The 18,946-nt window shown below is 53.8% G+C and overlaps 7 protein-coding genes across 7 annotated transcripts; all 7 read right to left on the minus strand.

Moving 5' to 3' along the window:
- Nucleotides 1–542: 542 nt before the first annotated feature.
- On the minus strand, nt 543–1,661 carry H6S33_006679 (uncharacterized protein; the record flags this gene model as incomplete). Its single annotated transcript, XM_044838374.1, has 1 exon — nt 543–1,661. One exon carries the CDS (start codon nt 1,659–1,661, stop codon nt 543–545), a length of 1,119 nt encoding a protein of 372 aa, XP_044689497.1.
- Nucleotides 1,662–2,611: 950 nt separating this feature from the next.
- H6S33_006680 (uncharacterized protein) lies at nt 2,612–3,133 on the minus strand (the record flags this gene model as incomplete). The annotated part of the gene is made up of 2 exons (XM_044838375.1): nt 2,612–2,765; nt 2,868–3,133. 2 exons carry the CDS (start codon nt 3,131–3,133, stop codon nt 2,612–2,614), a joined length of 420 nt encoding a protein of 139 aa, XP_044689498.1.
- Nucleotides 3,134–6,161: 3,028 nt separating this feature from the next.
- On the minus strand, nt 6,162–7,155 carry H6S33_006681 (uncharacterized protein; the record flags this gene model as incomplete). Its single annotated transcript, XM_044838377.1, has 2 exons — nt 6,162–6,881; nt 6,955–7,155. The coding sequence occupies 2 exons, from the start codon at nt 7,153–7,155 to the stop codon at nt 6,162–6,164; spliced, it is 921 nt and encodes a 306-aa protein (XP_044689499.1).
- Nucleotides 7,156–7,773: 618 nt separating this feature from the next.
- H6S33_006682 (uncharacterized protein) lies at nt 7,774–8,847 on the minus strand (the record flags this gene model as incomplete). Its single annotated transcript, XM_044838378.1, has 2 exons — nt 7,774–7,827; nt 7,879–8,847. The coding sequence occupies 2 exons, from the start codon at nt 8,845–8,847 to the stop codon at nt 7,774–7,776; spliced, it is 1,023 nt and encodes a 340-aa protein (XP_044689500.1).
- A 2,589-nt stretch (nt 8,848–11,436) lies between these two features.
- On the minus strand, nt 11,437–12,777 carry H6S33_006683 (uncharacterized protein; the record flags this gene model as incomplete). Its single annotated transcript, XM_044838379.1, has 2 exons — nt 11,437–12,391; nt 12,473–12,777. The coding sequence occupies 2 exons, from the start codon at nt 12,775–12,777 to the stop codon at nt 11,437–11,439; spliced, it is 1,260 nt and encodes a 419-aa protein (XP_044689501.1).
- Nucleotides 12,778–15,075: 2,298 nt separating this feature from the next.
- H6S33_006684 (uncharacterized protein) lies at nt 15,076–15,856 on the minus strand (the record flags this gene model as incomplete). The annotated part of the gene is made up of 3 exons (XM_044838380.1): nt 15,076–15,261; nt 15,327–15,795; nt 15,846–15,856. 3 exons carry the CDS (start codon nt 15,854–15,856, stop codon nt 15,076–15,078), a joined length of 666 nt encoding a protein of 221 aa, XP_044689502.1.
- Nucleotides 15,857–16,349: 493 nt separating this feature from the next.
- H6S33_006685 (uncharacterized protein) lies at nt 16,350–17,439 on the minus strand (the record flags this gene model as incomplete). Its single annotated transcript, XM_044838381.1, has 3 exons — nt 16,350–16,424; nt 16,491–17,059; nt 17,118–17,439. The coding sequence occupies 3 exons, from the start codon at nt 17,437–17,439 to the stop codon at nt 16,350–16,352; spliced, it is 966 nt and encodes a 321-aa protein (XP_044689503.1).
- Between the last annotated feature and the right edge of the window lie 1,507 nt (nt 17,440–18,946).

Below are 18,946 nucleotides of genomic sequence, written 5' to 3' on the forward strand. Positions count from 1 at the left end.
GTTTTTCTTTGTCTTGTTTTCTCTTCCTCAATCATTAATTTGCATTTGCATCGATTTGCAAATTAATTAATGGCCCCGATCGTGTATGCCGCGCCGCCAATGGTTAGCAATGGTTTTTGCTTTTCTAGATCATAAGGTATCACTCGGCAGTCATCGGCCGAGTGTCAGTTTTATTGGGGTCATGATGTATCACTCGTTGCACCTGGCAGGATGTGAAGGTTCGGATTGTGCAACTGTCGGGAATTATATGTCACAGCGACATGCACGGGGGTCCAACTGCCTGGCTACTTGTAGTTACGGGACTACTAACGTCCATGTCATGTACTTTTCATCCCATCCCATCCCATCCCATCCCATCCCATCCCATCCCATTCCCGCCCTGCGCGCCGCAAACTGGAAAGCTATCTAAAAAAAAAAAAAAAAAAAAAAAAAAAACGGAAAACAAGGGGGGGGGGGGTATTCACATCCATTACCAACAGCCACCATCACGCATCAAACCACAAAAAAGGAAAGAGAAAAAAACCACAACACAAAAATCCCAGCTACGTCTCCTTCTTCTTAAAAAAGCTCGTCATCTTCGCCATCCCCCTCGTATTCACCTTCCCCAGATCCCTAACAGCCTTACTCGCCGCCGGCGCCCTCTTCTTCCGCTCCTCCTCCTCCTCCTCCTTCTTCTTCCTCCGCTTCTTCTCCCCACCCCCACCCCCACCGCCACCCCCCCTCCCACCCCCAATAGCGAAATCCCCACTCCTCAACACCGCAACCTCATTCCTCGCCGCCCGCACCTCCCCCACCCGCACCTCCACCGCCCCAAAATCCCACCGACCCGCCAAAAACACCATCAGCGCCTCCGCATGATGCGCCGCCAGATACGCGCCCCCCAGGAACTCAGCCGCCGTCCGCAGCCGCAGCAGCCGCCGCAGCCGCTCGTCCTCCGCTGCGTCCGCTGCATCCTTGTCAGCAGAGACACCCAGCCTCTCGACGCCCGCGACAACGCCCTCCACGCCCATCGCGCCCCCCGCCGACAACGCCCGGCCCACCGCCGCCGCCTCCATGCTCCCCGGCAACGCCGGGGCTGCCATGGCTTCGCACTTCTTCGCCAGCACCGCCATGGCACGGGCGAGCGCGGGGCGGTACGCGCCGGTGGCGGGGGTAGTGGTCTCGCTGATGGCCTTGACCCGCGCCTCAAGGACGGCTCTGCAGCGCGGCGCCGCCAGGACCGCTGCCCAATGGTACTCTGCGCCCTCCTCTGCCCCGGCCTCCGACTCTGCGAGGGCGTCGAGGAGGTCGTCGAGCGGCTGGTAGAGCGTGCTTGTGGGCGTGGGGACGGGGGGGAGGAGGAGCGGGAGGAGGAGGAAGAGCGGGTCGTAGGGGGTTGTGAGGTAGAGGGTTGCGTCGGAGAGGGTTTGGCCGGTGCCGAGCCAGGTGTCGGCGGTTTTGGTTTTGGTGTCGGTGTCGGTGTCGGTGGTGGGGGCGAGGAGCCAGGAGCGCGGGGCGGAGGAGGCGGGGACGATCTTTGTGATCTCGTGCAGGCCGGTGGACCCGTGCAGGAGGAAGCGGGTGGGGACTGAGGTGCGTGGGTGCGGGAGGGTGACGATCGTGAAGGGCGTGGAGGCGTCGTTCTTGGGGAGCAGGAAGACTCGTGGCACTTGGGGCGCCATTGCGATGGGTTTGGGTTTGGGTATCGTGAGGCTGGGCAATTGGGCTGGTGGAGGGGAGCGAGAGTCTGTCGATATCTCGGAGGCTTGCAATTGGGTATCGTGAGGTTGAGTGAGCAATTGGGCTGGTGGAGGGGAGCGAGAGTCTGTCGATATCTCGGAGGCTTGGGTATCGTGAGGTTGAGTGAGCAATTGGGCTGGTGGTGGTGGAGGAGAGCTGGGGACGTCTGTCGATGCCTCGTCGTGGGAGACGCGTTGGGCTGGGCGTTGCAATTGTGGTTGCTATGCGTTGTTGGCCGGTTGTTGTATTCACTCTTCTTCGACGACGATTCGAAAGATACGAGAATGAATAAAACTTCGATCAAGACAAAACGAGAGCAATGATGTATATTCGAATGATGATGATGATGATAAGACAAAAGAAAACTAGCTAGAGGTAATCCATGATCTGGACACCTAAACGAACTGTTGCTGGCGCTATCGCTACGTTTCCTTTTGCTGCGCCTGTCTCGGCAATTCCACGCGTCTACTGTATGACTAACGCTTGACCGTAAATCTGTCCAACAGCGTCTGCAGATCACCACTGCATTGGGGGGGGAAGCACTTGGACTGGCCCTCGATTCTGATTCTGATTACGCGTCACTGCTCAATTGCATCCGAAGGCAAAAAGACTCAACTCAATGCAGCTCCCAACGATCGCTAGTTACTGCGCGTCTGTCGAGATCGGTCCAGATCACAGAAACGCCAAGCGGGCGAGAAGAAGAAGAAGCCCGCCTGCACAAGTGGAACAGACCCCGAACTATCATACACAAACGCAGCAGTCCATGCACGTAGCACCCACCACATCCACATCCACATCCACATCCACATGCTGCCACATCCACATCCACATGCTGTTCAACTCCAACACACAACGTACAACCCTCGCCTCGCCTCACCTCTAGCCGTCTGCTTCACCCCACCCAAGCCTTAACGCAACAGATAATAAACACTACAAAAACCACCGCCACCGTCGCCGCCGCCAGCCCCGCCAGCAGAAGCAGCACCGCCTGCACCCACGGCCTCACCACCTCCCTCCACCCCCTCCGTGTCTCGCCTTCATAGTCACTACCACCACCAAGAACTAAGTCAGCCCACGTCACACACACACACACACACACACACACACACACACACACACACACACACACACAACACGCAGCCACATACCTGTCTCCCAGCGGCCTCAGCGGCGCAGTCTCATCCACAATGTACGGCGGCGGGGTGCCAGCCGTCCCCGAGCGGGTGTAGTCCGGGATGTGCTGCTGCCGCGGGTGCCGGGAGCTGCCCGCGAAGCCGGGCGACGAGAACATGGGTGGGTTGGTGTGGATGGCCTCGTGGAGCGCTGCGGAGAGGTCGGGGCAGCTGCTGTCGACGGTGGAGACGCTGTGGGAGGAGCTGGAGGAGCTGGAGCTGGAGCTGGAGCTAGGGGCCATGGTGTGATATGATAGGTGGGAGATAGATGGTAGTAGATAGATGGCTGGGATGGCGATGGAGATGGAGGAGGATGCGGTGAGTGGAGTGGAGTGGAGTGGAGCGGAGTGGAGGGTGCGTTATAAGTACTCAATTGATTGCAATGATGGCAGGCTAGCAGCTGCCACATCTCCCACTGAGACTCAATTGCAATGATGGCAGGCTAGCAGCTGCCACATCTCCCACTGAGACTCAATTGCAATGATGGCAGGCTAGCAGCTGCCACATCTCCCATTGAGACTCAAACGAACACATTGCCAGATCTCTTGATCAATGGGAGGCTTTACGAAACACACACATACACATACAGACAGACAGACAGCAATGCCGTTGTTTCCCCAAGACGCGCACGTCGGCGTCTGGTAAACAAACCTCCGGACCTGCCACGAAAAAAAAACGGCAAAATACCGGCCCGACCACACGACCCTCGATTATTTCCAGGAACAATCGAATCTCACGCCCGCTATATATCAAGCCAGACATTGAACTGCGCGGCGGCGTTATCTATCCGCTCTGTGTATGCATATCTCGATGAAACCGCTCATATCACAGATGCATCCTGGGGAGACATCACGCAGCGTATCTTGGTGGACTGGTCATAAGGGCCAAACTGAAGCAGATCAGACTGTCGTTAAAAACAACAGAACAGCCACCTAAGCAGCTATGAGAGGGGTTAGACGTTCGGTTCTTTCTTAAAGAAACACCCAAACCCAACCAACCGGGAATCTTCCACTCAAACGGCGTTAGCACCCCGGTGGCGTTTCTCCCTGGCTTCCGCACTGCGGGTGGGATGGCCTCCGAAGTCGTGTAGTTGGCCATGACCACTCCTTATGGCGCCGGACGCATGGGGGGTTGTGGTCATGTATACGTAGTCTACGGCATTTGAGACCGGAGACCCTCCCATTGTGGGGACGTATCTCCCCTGGCCACGGTGAAGGAGAGAGTATATGCAAGAGGCTGTGATATTCTGGTGCGGAGAAACAGAGGTTGATGGATGGCACAGGAGCCGACTGTATATCGGGGAATACGGATCGCAGTCGGGACTGTGGCACGGAGGCTGTCGTGTGGAAAGTGCCGAGTGATAATTCATGGCGCAGGTCGGGTCGGGTCGGGTCGGGGGTGTGCACGGTATGAGTATGTGCTAGCGCCTTGATTCGATCTTGAAATACATCTCGTTGCGGACAGAGTGTAATTTTTACTTGAATGCGGCAGCTACAAAACGGGCTTTTTTTGGGGGGGTGATAATTACAGACTACGGACACTGCAATGGACGATCGATTATCTGGGGGCTTCTTTTTGCGAGTAGATGGGGGGGAGAGGAAGAGATCTTGCAAGGTGCAGAGCTAGCTCTTGGTAAGTATGTATATATTATGATCGGCCTTATTAGTAAGTTACAGTACAATCTCCTTATAAGGGTAGGTGTTTGGGGTCCCCATTCCCATTGGGCTAATTCGTAGGTACAAATTTGCTCCTCCTATAAGGGTAACGGCTCTATCAAGTACCAAATTTCGGTCCTGACGTACCCTTATAAGGAGATTATACTGTATTACCTACCATTGTTATATACGACCTCATATATATGCAGTGGTCTATATTCCTAGTATATAGTACTTTACCAGGCTGTACCACAGTACTGTGTGTAGCAGCGGTGGGTAATAAGTAGGTACCCGAAAATTGCAGCTGCAAGGGTTTGGTTTATTTTTTTTTCACTTCTGCTCCAATAGCAATTGCAGATCAAGGCTTGCCATTTTTCGGGTGCTTGTTACCTGGCGCATATATGTATTCTAGAGTGGTCGAGTGGATCACATGCTAAGAAGAATCACTCGAGCCGGCTGGGCCCGATTGGGCCAGGAACGGCTTTTTTTTTTCACATGGGTTTTTTTTAATGAGGTTCCTGTCATTTCCCTTTTTTCTTATTTCCCTTACTAACAACATTTCTACTCTATTCCCCCCCCCCAAAAAAAAAAACTCATACCATTATCATTCGTGTGGATCACCGATCTATCATAGATGATGGGTTCCTAGAATGCACTTGTAACAACTTGTACCTCTACAATTCAGTCGACCCGAGGTAATTCCAGGGCGGCCGGGGGACCTTAAGGATTGAGTTTCAGTCCAGATCGCGGTCCAGCACAAATGGCCGGAACAGGAAATTTGGGATATGAGAAGAGGCTCCGAGGACCACTTCTGTGATACCATGACTGCAGATCTTGCTTGTTAGCCGGTGCCAGGAGCATTGAGCTCTATCGGTTTCCGATAGAGTGCAATCCACGCGGATATGAGCTCGACACAGTGATCTCGTTCATGTTTTGGCTGGCCGGGTGGTTGGTGGGTGGTGGGTGGTTGGTAGGTAGGAGGGAGGGTCGAGGGTGAGAGGATGAGAATTCGTGATCAACGGGGGGGGGGGGGCTGGCGGGTATGCTGGTTTGTAACGGGTGGATGCGCGCGCACTTGCCTTTGATGTGTAAGGAGTATATGTAGTATCTTCTTTCTTGGCTTGGGTCGTGTTGTGCTGGATTCGTTGTGTGGCGTATGTCTAGATGGACCGAGTGATAGTCTGTGAAGCAATGCAGGCCGAGAAGTGTGCATGTGGTGTGCATGTGGCGCTGTGAAGATCAAAATGGGCGAGTGAGGTTCGATAGAGTAGTCGGGTGAGGATCGAAGAACGGGGGGGTTTGGTACAATCTGCCTTTGCTAGAGCCACACGCGCGCATGGCTGTGCTGTGGGTGACAAGCCCGCTCTCTGTCTAGCTTGGCCACGTAAATACTGTATGCCAATGCCAATGCCAATGCCAATGTCACTGTCACTGTCACAGGTTCACATTTCAAGAAGCGGCGGAGGAGCACAGCTCTGTATGGTGAGAGTACGTCGGGGAATTGATTCCTTATTCCACATTAAAGTATAAAAACGTTGAACAACCAAACATTAAAACTACCAACCATTACCAAGTAAACACAAAGCACAGCACGATTTCCAGACCAGCTCGAATTCTATCCCTCCTCCACCTTCATATCATCACCATAGAAATCATCATCATCAAAGCTATCACCCTCCTCTTTAACAACAGCATCACCCTCATTAGTCTCACCCCCATCCCCTACGGGCAGCAGCTCGCTGCCCACCGTACAGTCGACATAACCCTCCTCTCCCATAGCGGCCCGACCATCCCACATGCTCTGCATCATCGCCCGATACTCCTCCGTCCTCCTAATCCTCCCCCACCCACTGCTCACAAACATCTCCACCACCGCCTCCTCCTCCTCCCCCAACCCCTCCTCACCATCCTCCTTCACGAGCGCCCTCAAATACGACCTAGGATCCTGCGCGCCCCACGCCCTCCCCAGCGACCCATTCGCCTCCCGCTCATACAGCGCCGCCCACCGGTGGACCCAGGGGATACTCTCATGGTACGGGTGCGGCGGGGCGTCGTCCGCATCGCGGGGCGCGAAAAACGCGGCCGTGGTGGTGACACCCAGATGGTGGAAGTGGGCGCTCAGCGCCGACCGCTTCGCCGTCACGAGCTGCACGAGGGTGTCGATGGAGGCGGCGCCGTACCACGCGAGGCAGGCGTCCTTGGTTGCGTGGAAGCGCCAGAAGTTCTTGCTGTTGAGGACGAGGCCGAGGCGGGTGGTGAGGATGAGCGGGGCGGAGGCGGGGACGGGGTCGAGGTTGGCGCTGTGCCAGGAGCGTTTGATGAGTGGGCAGGCGGTCTGGTTATGGGGGGGGTGAGTGGGGGGGGGTACTAGGGTAAAGGGGGGGGGGGGGGGGATGTGGGAGGCTTACGCTGTAGGTGTAGGAATATGCCCGCATATCGACGACAATGGGTAGTCGCCCGCCGGAGTGCATCAGGCATACGTGTAGGGGGTAGGTAAAACGGGCTGGGTCAAAGATTTGGGGTTCGGGCACTGGGAGCATTGGAGAGGGTAGGATGTCCATGGAATCTAGTCCTGGCAGATGAACGCCTGTAAATGGCGTGGTGCTCATGTTTTGATTTGGAAATAACTAACAGGTGCAGTAGTGTGGGGTAGCAATATCGCAGGATGATATCGATAGGAGACTTGAGGGAAAGATGCTAAGTATCGAACAGAAAACATGAATTAGAAAAAAAAAAAAGAGAGAAAGAGCTTATGAGCAGTTAGTTATATAGACTTAATGTGGTATGTAATGAACTCCCCCTCCCAGAAACGATTGACCATGAGACTCCGTATCCGTAAACTAATATTGAAAATATACATAAAAAACGCAACCATAACGCCAGCACCAGATGTGTATAATACAAAAAAATAGAAAGGAGATATATAATAGAATATTTGTAGAATCTGTTTGGTTGTCCGAGTTAGTTTTAAGGCTCTCCAGTGTCATTTGATTTCGTAGGTTTGTTTCTGCATACCCTTAATTCTATCTGATGAAATTGTGGTGACAGTCTTTTAGGACGAAAACAGCTGATTCAGGTGATCGTAATGTTGGAGAATAGAAATGATTCCTGTTACACAAAATTGAAATGCGTCAACTCAAGCATTCCCAGAATCATGAATACTCACTCGGCAGGGGTGTTTTTTTTTTACCTGACACCAGCTAAGTCCACAACCCCGTCACCTACTACTACTCATAATGTACAACCACCACCTTCCTTGGGCTCTCGCTCGGTCCGATAATCTGCAATGTCGGTTTCGACTCTGGCCTCATCGCGACCTGCGCAAAACTAACCTTTCCTGTATCTGTCGACAAAATACTCACGCCGCTCATCTGGCTATGAAACGACAACCTCTTCCCGCTACTGCCCCGGCGATAATCACTGAACTCCCCGCCACGCGACGAAAACGCCTCATAGTCCACCGTCGACACCTCCTCCGCATCCTCCGCATCCGACAGCGACTCCACGCAGTCGGAGAACACCAGCTCAGACTGGTTGGGACTTATCGGCTCCGGGCCCGTCCCATCCTCGTAGTTTGTCCACGACAGCGTCATGGTCGGCAGCGACAGGGTTAGTGGCGGGAGATCGCCATATACAGGGGCTGATATTGAGAGCTTGGGCCCTGTGCCTCCCTTCTTTGCAGATCGTGCGCTGCGGAAGCCGTATTTCCGCGGGGACAGCTGCGGCGGCAGCACCCGCGGCGGGGCGATATTGGGCGTCCCCTTTGCAGACGGGGACTTTGAGAATGTCTGGAATATAGAGAGGTACTGTGCATCCTTTGTGACATATCTTATCGCCTTGGACATTGCCAATCTCGGGGTTCCCAAGCTCGCCACGGGTTTGGGAAAAGCAGTATGAGCATCATCAGCAGCAGCAGCAGTAGTCACATCCACCCTCGAGCTATCCTTCTCTCTGCTCGGCATCACTGCGTGGTCGTCCTCCCTGCGCAGCTCCTTCTCCCGTGCAAGATCAGCATAGCTCATGTCCGACCTCTGTGTGTTTGGCCGGGACTCCTCCAGGTCTCCGGCGCCCTCGATGCCGAGGCCCTTTGCGCGGGCCGTGGCATTGGCGTCTACCTGGGCGGCAGCGGCCTTCCGCCGCCACGCCGACAGCCAGTGCGGATTGCGCCAGCAGAACACCATGCCGGCGATGAGGAGGATGAAGAGGATTGCGAGGAATACGGCTACAGTGATGATCGTGGTCGGGGATATGCGGTCGTCGCCTTCTCGTTCTTTACGCTCGCGGTGTTCGAGCAGGATCATTCACAATGTTTATATGGGAGGGAGGGAGGGAGGGGTTTTGGGGGGGGGGGGGTGTCTGGGCCCGGGTAGGTTGGTGGGTGGGTGTGGTGGGTAATAGGGTGGAGAGTTATGTAATGTATGTAATGTACGGAGTAAGATTGGAGCAGCAGCTGAGCTATCGTGAGCAGATAAGGGCAGAAAAAAGTGCTGACGGAAACAGGTTCTCTTTTTTTTCAGTATGGATCGATCGATGAATGAATGGGATGAACTACTAGATGCAGCAACGGCAGCAGCAACGGGAGCAGTACTAGAAGCGGTAGCAGTACTAGTAAAATAGTAATAGCAATAGTAGCAATAGTAGCAACAGTAGTAGTAGTGGTAGTAAAAGAAATAAAAAGTCGAACTTAAGCTTCACACCTAGCACCCTTTCCTCCCTCCCTCCGCAGGCAGGCAGGCGGAGAAGAAGTATGTGACACTTTTGTACAAAAAACCGAGTATTTTTTTTCCCAGCTGCGGGAAGAGAGAGGGGGGGGGGGGGGGGTTGGTGGGTGCTTGGTGCTTAGGCGGATTGCAAACGCATTACACCCACATCACATCCACATCCACATCCACATCCACATCCTCCACCGGAAGCTACATCTATCTACCACTACCACTCTACATCCATGCACCAAGACGTACTCCTTCTTCCTTGATCTTTGTCGAAAGCAACGACCAAAAAAATAAACACAAGCCGAATTGGAGCCTCCCCAGGAAAAATAATAACCTGCGTGGCCTATTTACACTGGCCCAGCCCGGGCCCCGGCCGGGGGGAGGGGGGTGAGTGAATGGGAAAAAAATTCAAAAGGGCTGGCTGTCAAATAGAAACCCCCGCCCCACCCCCTCCTCCACGTAGGTGCATATCCGATCATTGGCCAGTGCTTTCTTTACGTCACGCGTGTGTGAGTGTGTGTGTGTGTGAGTGTTTCTGGTAGAGAGCTCGCTCGCCGGGTTGTTTCTGCCAAGCTGGGTAGGTACTAGGTCCCGCGGCGGAGGGCTACTAGTAGCTACTCTACCCTACTCCAGTGATCCGCAACGCAGTAAGCGGTTACTGTAAGCCAGTGCAGCAGTGAGTGAGCCTTGGCAAGCTGCCTCTACTGCTATTCCCCTCCAGCTAGGGCAGGGGTTCTGAAAACAGCTGATGCTAGATAATCAGTAACACCTACGTACCTAGATCTGATCCGCCCTACGTAGGTACTCCACCTACCTCCTCTACAATAAATACGGGGAACAAGAACAAGATCTAATACCTATATCTACCAGGACCCACCACCCCAATCACGCCCAGCACCCGCTCCCCCACCACCCGCACTCCAAACAACGAAACAACGTGTCCACTCCGTGATATGAACGATATGATCCTGATCCCCCCCCCCTCCCCGGCAGTGTCTCTGGTACCTGGGACGACTCTACCTGTAGGGAAGGGGTAGCCTAAGTATTGTAGATCCGTCAAAGATCTGAAACCACAGTAACGACATGGCTTAAATACCCCCCTCGGGCTCCACCACCATCGTCCTACTTCTCCCTCCTCCCCCCGCGGATGCTTTTTTTGCGCTCTCTCGGGGGGGGAAGGGAAGCGTTGCGAAACAAGCTCGCTGTACATATACCATACCACCTGTCTGCCCCCTGCAGACACCCGACCGACGCGACTGAACTAGGTACCTAACTGACCACCTCATGCTCACGTACCTACATCCGACGCAGGTACACTCTACACTCTACTGACCACCTCCTTCTCCACAACGTCCTACATCCACCACCTCCTCTGCTGCTGCTTCTTCTACGAACCGAACCGCGGTTTTAGCCTCCTACCGAATTGACTGCTAAAACGACTGAATTGACTACTAGGCTCTAACTCTCTCTCCATGCAGGGACCATATCCCGTTCACGTGGGAGCGCGAACGCCCAATCACCCGCGCGCGCGTGAAACGTAACGTAGATATAGGGCTCCCTCCTCCCCCTTCTTCTCCTTGGACCTTGCATGACAACAGACAGACACAAGCAGGTACACACCGCGCGAGAAGCATAATGAACCGAACTGAACCAGACTGGACCGAGCCGTAGGTAGGGGGTAAGAATTAAATTTTTTTTTATCTTTCTCGCAATGCGCTGCGTGCTAAGGAACCGGCCAGCGAGACCAACAGACCGCCATCCAGACCGATCCGACAGACAACTAACTAACCATCCAGCCAGCCAGCCCAACAACTAGCCCAACAGACAAGACAGCCAGACAGACAGCTAGCCAGCCAGAGGTAACATGAAAATAAATAAAAATAAATAGAAAACAAAAAAAGACATGTGAATAACGGCCTCAGCACATAGGTGTAGCATGGGTACATGTATAAGTTAAAGTTAGGTATCCTGTCGTCGATCTCGCACCTGCCTGCCTGCCTGCATCACCAAACCAAATCCATCATCCAAACAAAAAAAAAAAAACACAAGAAAAACACAATGCCATGTCCTTCTACATAAAAATAGCTCATTCACATTTACACCGTCACGAAATTATATAAAAAAAAAGGCCCGCCTCCCTTACTCCCCCCCTCCCCCTCTAAACCCTATGCTTCCATCCTACATGGACCTATAATTGTCCTCATGCATCTCATACACCTGCCCCTGCGGCGGCGGCGGGGGCGGCGGTGGTTGCTGATGCCCCCCCATACCACCCATACCCCCCATCCCCGCCGTCGTAGACCCCGTCACCTGCGGACTAATCATATGCTGACTTCCCCCCAGCTCACTCGGCGCCACGCCGGGGCTCTGCGCACTAACCGTGCTAGGCGTCGTATTGCTATACATCTGCTGCTGCCCATACTGCTGCTGCTGCCCATACTGCTGCTGCTGCTGGCCGTACTGCTGCTGCTGCCCATACTGCTGCTGGTTATACTGCTGCTGCTGCTGGCTATAATCCTGCTGTGGCTGCTGTGGCTGCTGTTGCTGCTGCTGCTGCTGCTGATAGTACGCCGAGTCGCCAACAGCCTCCACCATGCCCGCCGGCGGCGGCGGCGGCTGCCCGGCCCCAAAGTATCCAACCCCGGGCGGCTTCTGGTCCTGCATTGGCGGCGGGGGCGGCGGCGTCGACATGTATCCTCCGTACGGGCCTGGCGTCGGCGGCTGCGACGGGGGCGGCGGCGGCATGACCGTTGTCATGAGGGGCTGCGGCGGGTTCATTGCCGCTGCGGCGGCCTTGTTCCTGTTGCGGCGGCGGATGAAGAACCATGCGGCGAGGGCGAGGATTGCGACAACGGCGACGGCGACGACGATGCCGGCGATCATGCCGGTGTTGGATTTCTTCTTTGACTTTTTGCTGGAGGAGGTGGAGGAGGAGGAGGAGGAGGAGGAGTCACCGTAGAATGTGTCGGAGGAGGAGGAGCCGGTGCCCGTGGGGCTGGCGGAGAAGCCGGTGGGGATTGCGGCCTCGGTGCTTATGCCCATTTGGGAGAGGTAGGAGTTGTAGATGGAGGAGTAGTAGGCGTTTGTGGTATAGTCTGCCAGCATTGAGGAGAGCATTGCGTCGCTGTTTGAGCTGTTGGCGGGAATGAAGGTGTCAGTGACAGATATCAAAAATATAAAAATGCAGAAGGGGGGGGGGGGGATTGACTATGACGAGTCGTAGCAGATGCCGCTGCCTATACAGGTGGTGCCTGACGCACAGCAGTAGCCGTCATTGCAGTTGCTATAGCTCGCGGGGCAGGTGTACTGGCGCTTGTTGAGCGCCAGGGCGGGGACTCCGCTGCGGCGTTTGAGCTCTTGCAGAGTGGGGAGGTTGGTGGGGAGCGGGGCATCGGCGGTGGGCGGGGATAGGGCGGAGGCGGCGGTGGGCGTGGGCGTGGTGAGGGCGCTGGGAGAGGAGGAGGCGGAGGCGGTGAGCGCTAGCAACGCTATGGAGGGGAGGAGCGTTAATGGCCGCATTGTGGGTGGGTGCTGGTGAATGCGGTGTTCCGATTTGGATGGGCTGAAGTTTGGATATATTGTTTTTCCCTTGTTTTTCCTTTCTTTTTTCCTTTCTTCTCACGGTTCTGGGCTGGTCGTTCCTCCGGTCCTTGCTCACGCTTCTTATGATGGTCCCGAGAGAAAGGTAACAACCACAACCACAACGCAGCGGGGACGCAGTTATTATGGACGAAGAGAAAGTGAAGGAAAGAAGGGAGAGAAGGGGAAGAAGGAGGCAGTGACGGAGAGGAAGGGGGGGGGGGGGGGTGGGAGATCAGGAGAAGAAAAGGAAGACACAGAAGCCGAAAAAGGGGATCCGGAGATTTCTAAGACAATTGTTGAGATGTATCCCACACGTACAGGGCTTTATTTAAGGACACCTGCACACATAACATCACACAACAACACTTCACTTTTCTTTTCCCTTTCGTATTTACAGCACTTTGGGGCGGGATTGGCCTATCACAGGAAGGCCTAGCGCTACCTCGCTGGTTACACAGTGTTACTCTCATGGTTAAATTGTCCCCCATCCCTGCCGGATCGTATGTCTGGCGCTGCACAGCGTCGCACAAAGAGTCAGTCACCCATTCCATTCGCTCTCTCGTGCCTCTCTGTTCCCTCTCTGTAAGACTGCGATGCTTAATTCACAGACTCTATTATGTATTCTCTATGTAGCCCAGCCAGCCACCGCCCAAAAGAACATCCTCTTTGCTCCTCCCACAAAGGCGCTCCCCAATTGCCCCTCATTAAGCTTAATCCTAGTGCGCAAACAACCTACCTCGCCTAACAAAGTACCGCACCGGTAACCTAGCAACCGTACCCTAACTTCTAAGTACCTACCCTACCCAGCCTACAGATCGCCCACGCTTCGCCAAACACAGCCGTGTTTGTGCTAGGCCTTGTGTAACGCGTTACAGATTGGCTGGGGGTTCCTGTCTTCCCTTCTACCACACACACCCCAGGCTTTAAGAGCCTCTCTCTCCCACCCTTCGCTTTTCCCCGCACCGTACCGCACTGCACTGCCATGGCTGTTGACAAAAGTGAATAAGAAGCAGAAATGGCCGAATCAGAGCACAACCGTTATCTAACGATTAGGTTTGGCCCGAAGCAAGCCGCGCCCGGATATACGGCCTGGCCGACTGACTGACTGACTGACTGGCGAGACTTTACCGTTCAGTCTGCCTACCTGCCTACTCTAGGTAGGTACTCTAGCTACATGTGCAAGTGCAGTGACTTCATGATTTCATGAAGGGGGAAGGAAAAAAAGGCAAATAGCCGCGCCGGGCCAGGAAGCAGCCCCGAATAGGGTAGAGTAGAGTACTCTACCTGCCTACATACATACATAAATAGAGTAACAAAAAACAAGACACGCAGAGACAGTCTCGCAATTGCCAATGGGTCCCGCTGCCCGGTTTCTGGGATTCAAGCCGTTGTGCTACAGAAAGCTTGCTTTGCTTCCCACTCTACCTGCTGCTTCGAATCCGTCCAAGTACCTTGGCCTACAGGCCAAGATGAAGCAAAACCAACCAATACCCGAGTCGCACAATGTACATACCTACATGTAATGTACTCTAGCTAGAAGGACGGCTACTGCCATCCGAGCGGAGGGGGTAGAGTAGATAACTACAAGGCTGAACTCAAGGCTTTATCTTTATCTTTATCCGCCTCTCGAGTGAAGTGGTCGGGCGGGTTATTAATACTTCATACACAACCTCTACTACATGGCTCACGCGCTGTCACTCGGTCGGCTTACTCATCTGGCAGGAATAGTTTTCTGTTTTCGGCCCCACGAGCAGGGCTATTAATATCGGCCAATACATGTTGTGCTACTCTTATACTCTACCCAAAGCAGAACAACTATTGGCCGCGAATGAATGTACCAATGATCGTGGGGAGAATAGTTGAGAGAGGAGAGTGCAGAGTGGAGTGGAGTGGAGAGAGCCGCATGTAATCTCGATTTCAAAGAGTAGAGTAGTAGGTAGGTGCGGTTTGATTGGGCCGCTATTAAAAGTTTGTAGTGGTAAGCTTTCTTGATCCCCGATCCCCACATACTCTTCCCAGCTAGCTAGCTGGCTGGCTGGCCCAGTTCCATACAGTAGCTACATGTAGCTCACACACATCTCATCACCACCAACGCTCCACCATCGATACTCAACAGGAACATCAGGAGCACCGTCTACCATCTACCATCTCCACCCACGCCCACTCGATCCCGCCCTCATTTCCTCACCCTCCAACCCCCAACTCCCCACCAACAACCACCACCACCCCACCCACCTACAGATCCTTCCCAATCATAAACGCATCCACCATCCTGCCCGGATAGCTCTTCAACCTCGCCGCGCCCTTCACCCTCCCAATCCGCTCAAACCCCAGCCCGTCCCAGATGCGCAGCGAGGCCACATTCGTCTCAAACACCAGGTTGAACACCGAGTACGTGTACCCCTTTCCCCGCCCCCCCGCCTCTCGTTAGCACCCACCACACAACGCCGCACAACACCGCACACCGCACCCCAAGGAGGACTCACCAGCTGCTTCGCAACCACCAAATACTCCCTCCCCATCACACTGCCACACCCCCGTCCCCTCGCCGCCGGCATCGTCAGGAACCCCGCATTACACACGTGCCCGCACCTCCCGGGGTAATTCGGCTTGACATAAAACGTGCCGAGACAACACTCCGCCCAGTCCCTGCCCTCATCCTGCAGCACGCCCTCCTCATACGCACCGAGCAGCAAGACCGCGCCAAACGCGCCAAACCAGTACTCGCGGAAGTGCTCCGGCGCGAGAGGCTGGTCGTGCGGATATGTGTCGCCGCGTTCGACCTCGGCGTTGAACTGGGCGGCGAGGAAGGTGACGAGGGAGGTGGGGAGGGAGGCGGGGGTGAGGATTGGGTAGAGGGTTGCGGGGGTGCCGTCGCGGAGGGTGACGGGTGTTGGGGTGGGTGTTGTGGTGGGGGTGGGGGCGGGGAGGGTGGCCGCGGTGGGGTCGTCGAGCCTGGAGGTGTTAGTGGTGGGGGAGGCCGGGCGGGGCGGGGAGGGAGTTACATTGCGGGCATGGTGGGTGGGTTGTGGTTGTGGTTGTGGTTGCAGTGGGATTATTGAGTTGTGGTGAGGATATAGAAAGATGCTGATGGTACCGAGCTGTGGAGTGGAACGAGTGGGTTAATATAGTAGCTAAACCTCTCTCTCCCCCCGCTTTTTAACTGACACGGAGCCTAGAAGATAGCTATCGAATTCGAAGTTTAAGAATGTGGGAGAAGTCCAAAGAAAGATTAGTGAGTCACTAATAATCCGAACCGAGATACCCGTCAATCCTGGGAAGCAGATTGTGTCAACTATTATGACATCTCAATATTACAGCACATATATATATATATTGGAGAGCTTCAGTTTTTTTTACGCAGTAAAAAATATATTTGTGTTTTTATAAAAGAATTCCCTCAATAATAACCGAACCAGATACCAGATAATAATGAAAAATAACAACCAATTTCCCAGGACCGATCCATCTAGGATTAGGTCAAACAAAAAACCTCAAGCAGTTGTGATTTACTCCATGTTCTGCTTAGCACGCTCGTCGTAGACCTCCAAAACGGCCTCGGCAGCCTTGACACCAGACAAAGCCTATCAAACACATCATTAGCCATATGGTTCAGCAGACCAACGACACAACAACAAGGATACACATACCATGGCACCAAAGGTGGGTCCCATACGGTTAGCACCGTCAACCTCCGACAACTCCATACCGCCGACAACCATACCGGGGACGATCTCCCTGGTTCCCTTCACAATCGCGTCCTCGGCCAACTTCATGTCCAATCCCCTCATACCACCGAGCTTCTCAATGGCGTTCATGGAGAGAAGTCTCTTGACAGAGAAGGCACCGAAGGGGCCATCGTGACCAGTAGTGGAGATGATGATGGGGGCGTTGATGGTGTTGGGGTCCATGCAGCTCTGGTCATCGTGGTGCATCGACACCAAGGTCCAGTTGGTGACAACACCGGCAACACGGATCTGGCCGGTGGCAGGGTCGATACGGGTGATGAGGTCCTCAACGGCGGTAGCGTTGAAGAGCTTGACGTTGGGGAAGGTGAGAACCTTGGACATGAGAGTGGATGTGAAGAGTGCAGCGTGCTTGACGACAACATAGGTGTCCTCCTCCTCGTAGGGGACGCCGATCTCCTCAAGGAAGAGCTGGGCGGGCTTACGCATGATCATTGCGGAGAAGAGCTGACCTCCGAGCCATGCACCACCACCTATTACAAGGATTAGTAGGTGGACTCTAGAGTCAATAGATATAGAAGGGGAACTAACCAGGGGCAACACCGGCCTCAATGATAGCGATCTTAAGGTCAGGGCGGGCCTTGGCGAGAGTGTAGGCGGCACTGAGACCGCAGGATCCGGCACCGATAATGACAACGTCGGACTCGGCGTACTTGTCGAGGTCCTCGAAGTAGCGCTTGGTCATAGCACGAGACACAGTGGACTCACGGATGTGCTCGAACTTGAAGTCGGCCCATTTGTCGACCTTCTCGGCGGTCTTGGTGACTGGGGCGGCATCCTGGACAAAGGTCGAGGGGTGCTCGAAGCGGTGGGCCTCAACGGGGGCGGATATGACAGCAGCTGGGGGAGACATTGTATAAATGTTACTTTGTGAGTTCTGTAGCGGAGGCTAAAGGTCAGTGTTTCGCGCTCTTGGGGCCGGAAAAGCAACGGAGGGGGAAGCATGTTCTTTCGCTAGTATTATCTAGATCAAGTCCATTTAACGGTATAATCTCAGAACGGCCACAGCAGATCCCTCTTCATCTCCCCTCTCTCAGAACCATAATTACTCTGAGTTGGAGGGAAGGGGGAAGAGGGGTGCTGTGGCCGAACACCCGTCATGCTTTGAATACTTTTACCTTGACTCTTTAAAGATAATAATGTTGTGAAAGATACCATGTTTCCCGTAGTAAAATATGCATACTGTTTGTTTTTGTTTGTGCTGTGGGAAATGTTAGTATGGGTTTGAGAAGAGGGAAGGAGTGTGCTAAAAGAAGGATATGGCTAATCAATTACAATTGACAGAAGCAAAGATGTCGAAGCTGGCGATATGTGATTTCAGATGTGGGAGAAGAAGAAGAACCCCCCCAAGGTAGGAATTGAGAGCAGTTATATAGAAAAGCCACCTAACTAGCAATTGCAATTGCGGCCAACTAATCATAATCATGAGCGGGGTTAATTGCTCTACGAAAAGTCCAAAGCAGCCCCTCCCCCTCATCAGGACCCCTCATCTCGTGACGTGCATGCATACATCATCTATGTCCATCGCCCAGCAATTGCGAATTGCGCGATGAGCTGCATGAGTAGCTGGGGTAATTCCGTGATATCCCCAACAGAACCGTGGCTTGGCAACGAGTTTTTCTTTTCTTTTGAATTTCGGGCGTTATTTAGATGCGCAAATTTGCAGACGAGATCTACGGATTAACGTTGGGACTAGCAGAGGCTTTTTTAGGCGATCCCTGTCATCGTCATCATGGCGTTGTGGAAGCCGGTGGTGGGGGTGGGGGGCTTGGATTCTCATGCAAAACTCCTGCTTCAGGTACGTTAACAACTCTATTCGACAATTGAACCGCCGGCGAGTGCTAATATAAGGCTTTTAAACAGTCACAAGCAAAATCCTGTCACTCTAATAAACCTCATTGATTGAGGGTGTGGGGGTCAAGATGCTGTGCCCCCGAGGAGAATAGAGTGCCCTTCACTTCTCCAGCTCCCGGTGCTCTACCCGCAAGGCAGAAAAATGATGTTCTAGCGCACTTTCCGCGGGCTGGAGGGGGAACAGAATCTTACGCACCCTAGAGTAGACCGGGATCGATTTTGCCAAATATCACATTCGTTCTCACCAATTTGAGGTCCCCTGTCTGCGTAGGTTACGCACCGTTGGGGGATATGGACTGGCTCGAATTGAGTGAGATAGTACGTGATGCCTGCCGGTATATGATATCAGATTTCAGAAAGTATCCAGAAGGCGCCAAGTGAGGGAGATAGGGAGGATTTTACATGAGCAAAGGCGTCATCTTTTCAACGGCGTTAAAGAGACCAGAGCTTTGGAATTCCTACATTGGACCTTTCCCTGATACTATTTCATACTCATTTGATCAATT

The sequence above is a fragment of the Morchella sextelata genome (genome assembly GCF_020137385.1).
Source record: "Morchella sextelata strain SCLS chromosome Unknown scls_21, whole genome shotgun sequence".
NCBI lineage: Eukaryota > Fungi > Ascomycota > Pezizomycetes > Pezizales > Morchellaceae > Morchella > Morchella sextelata.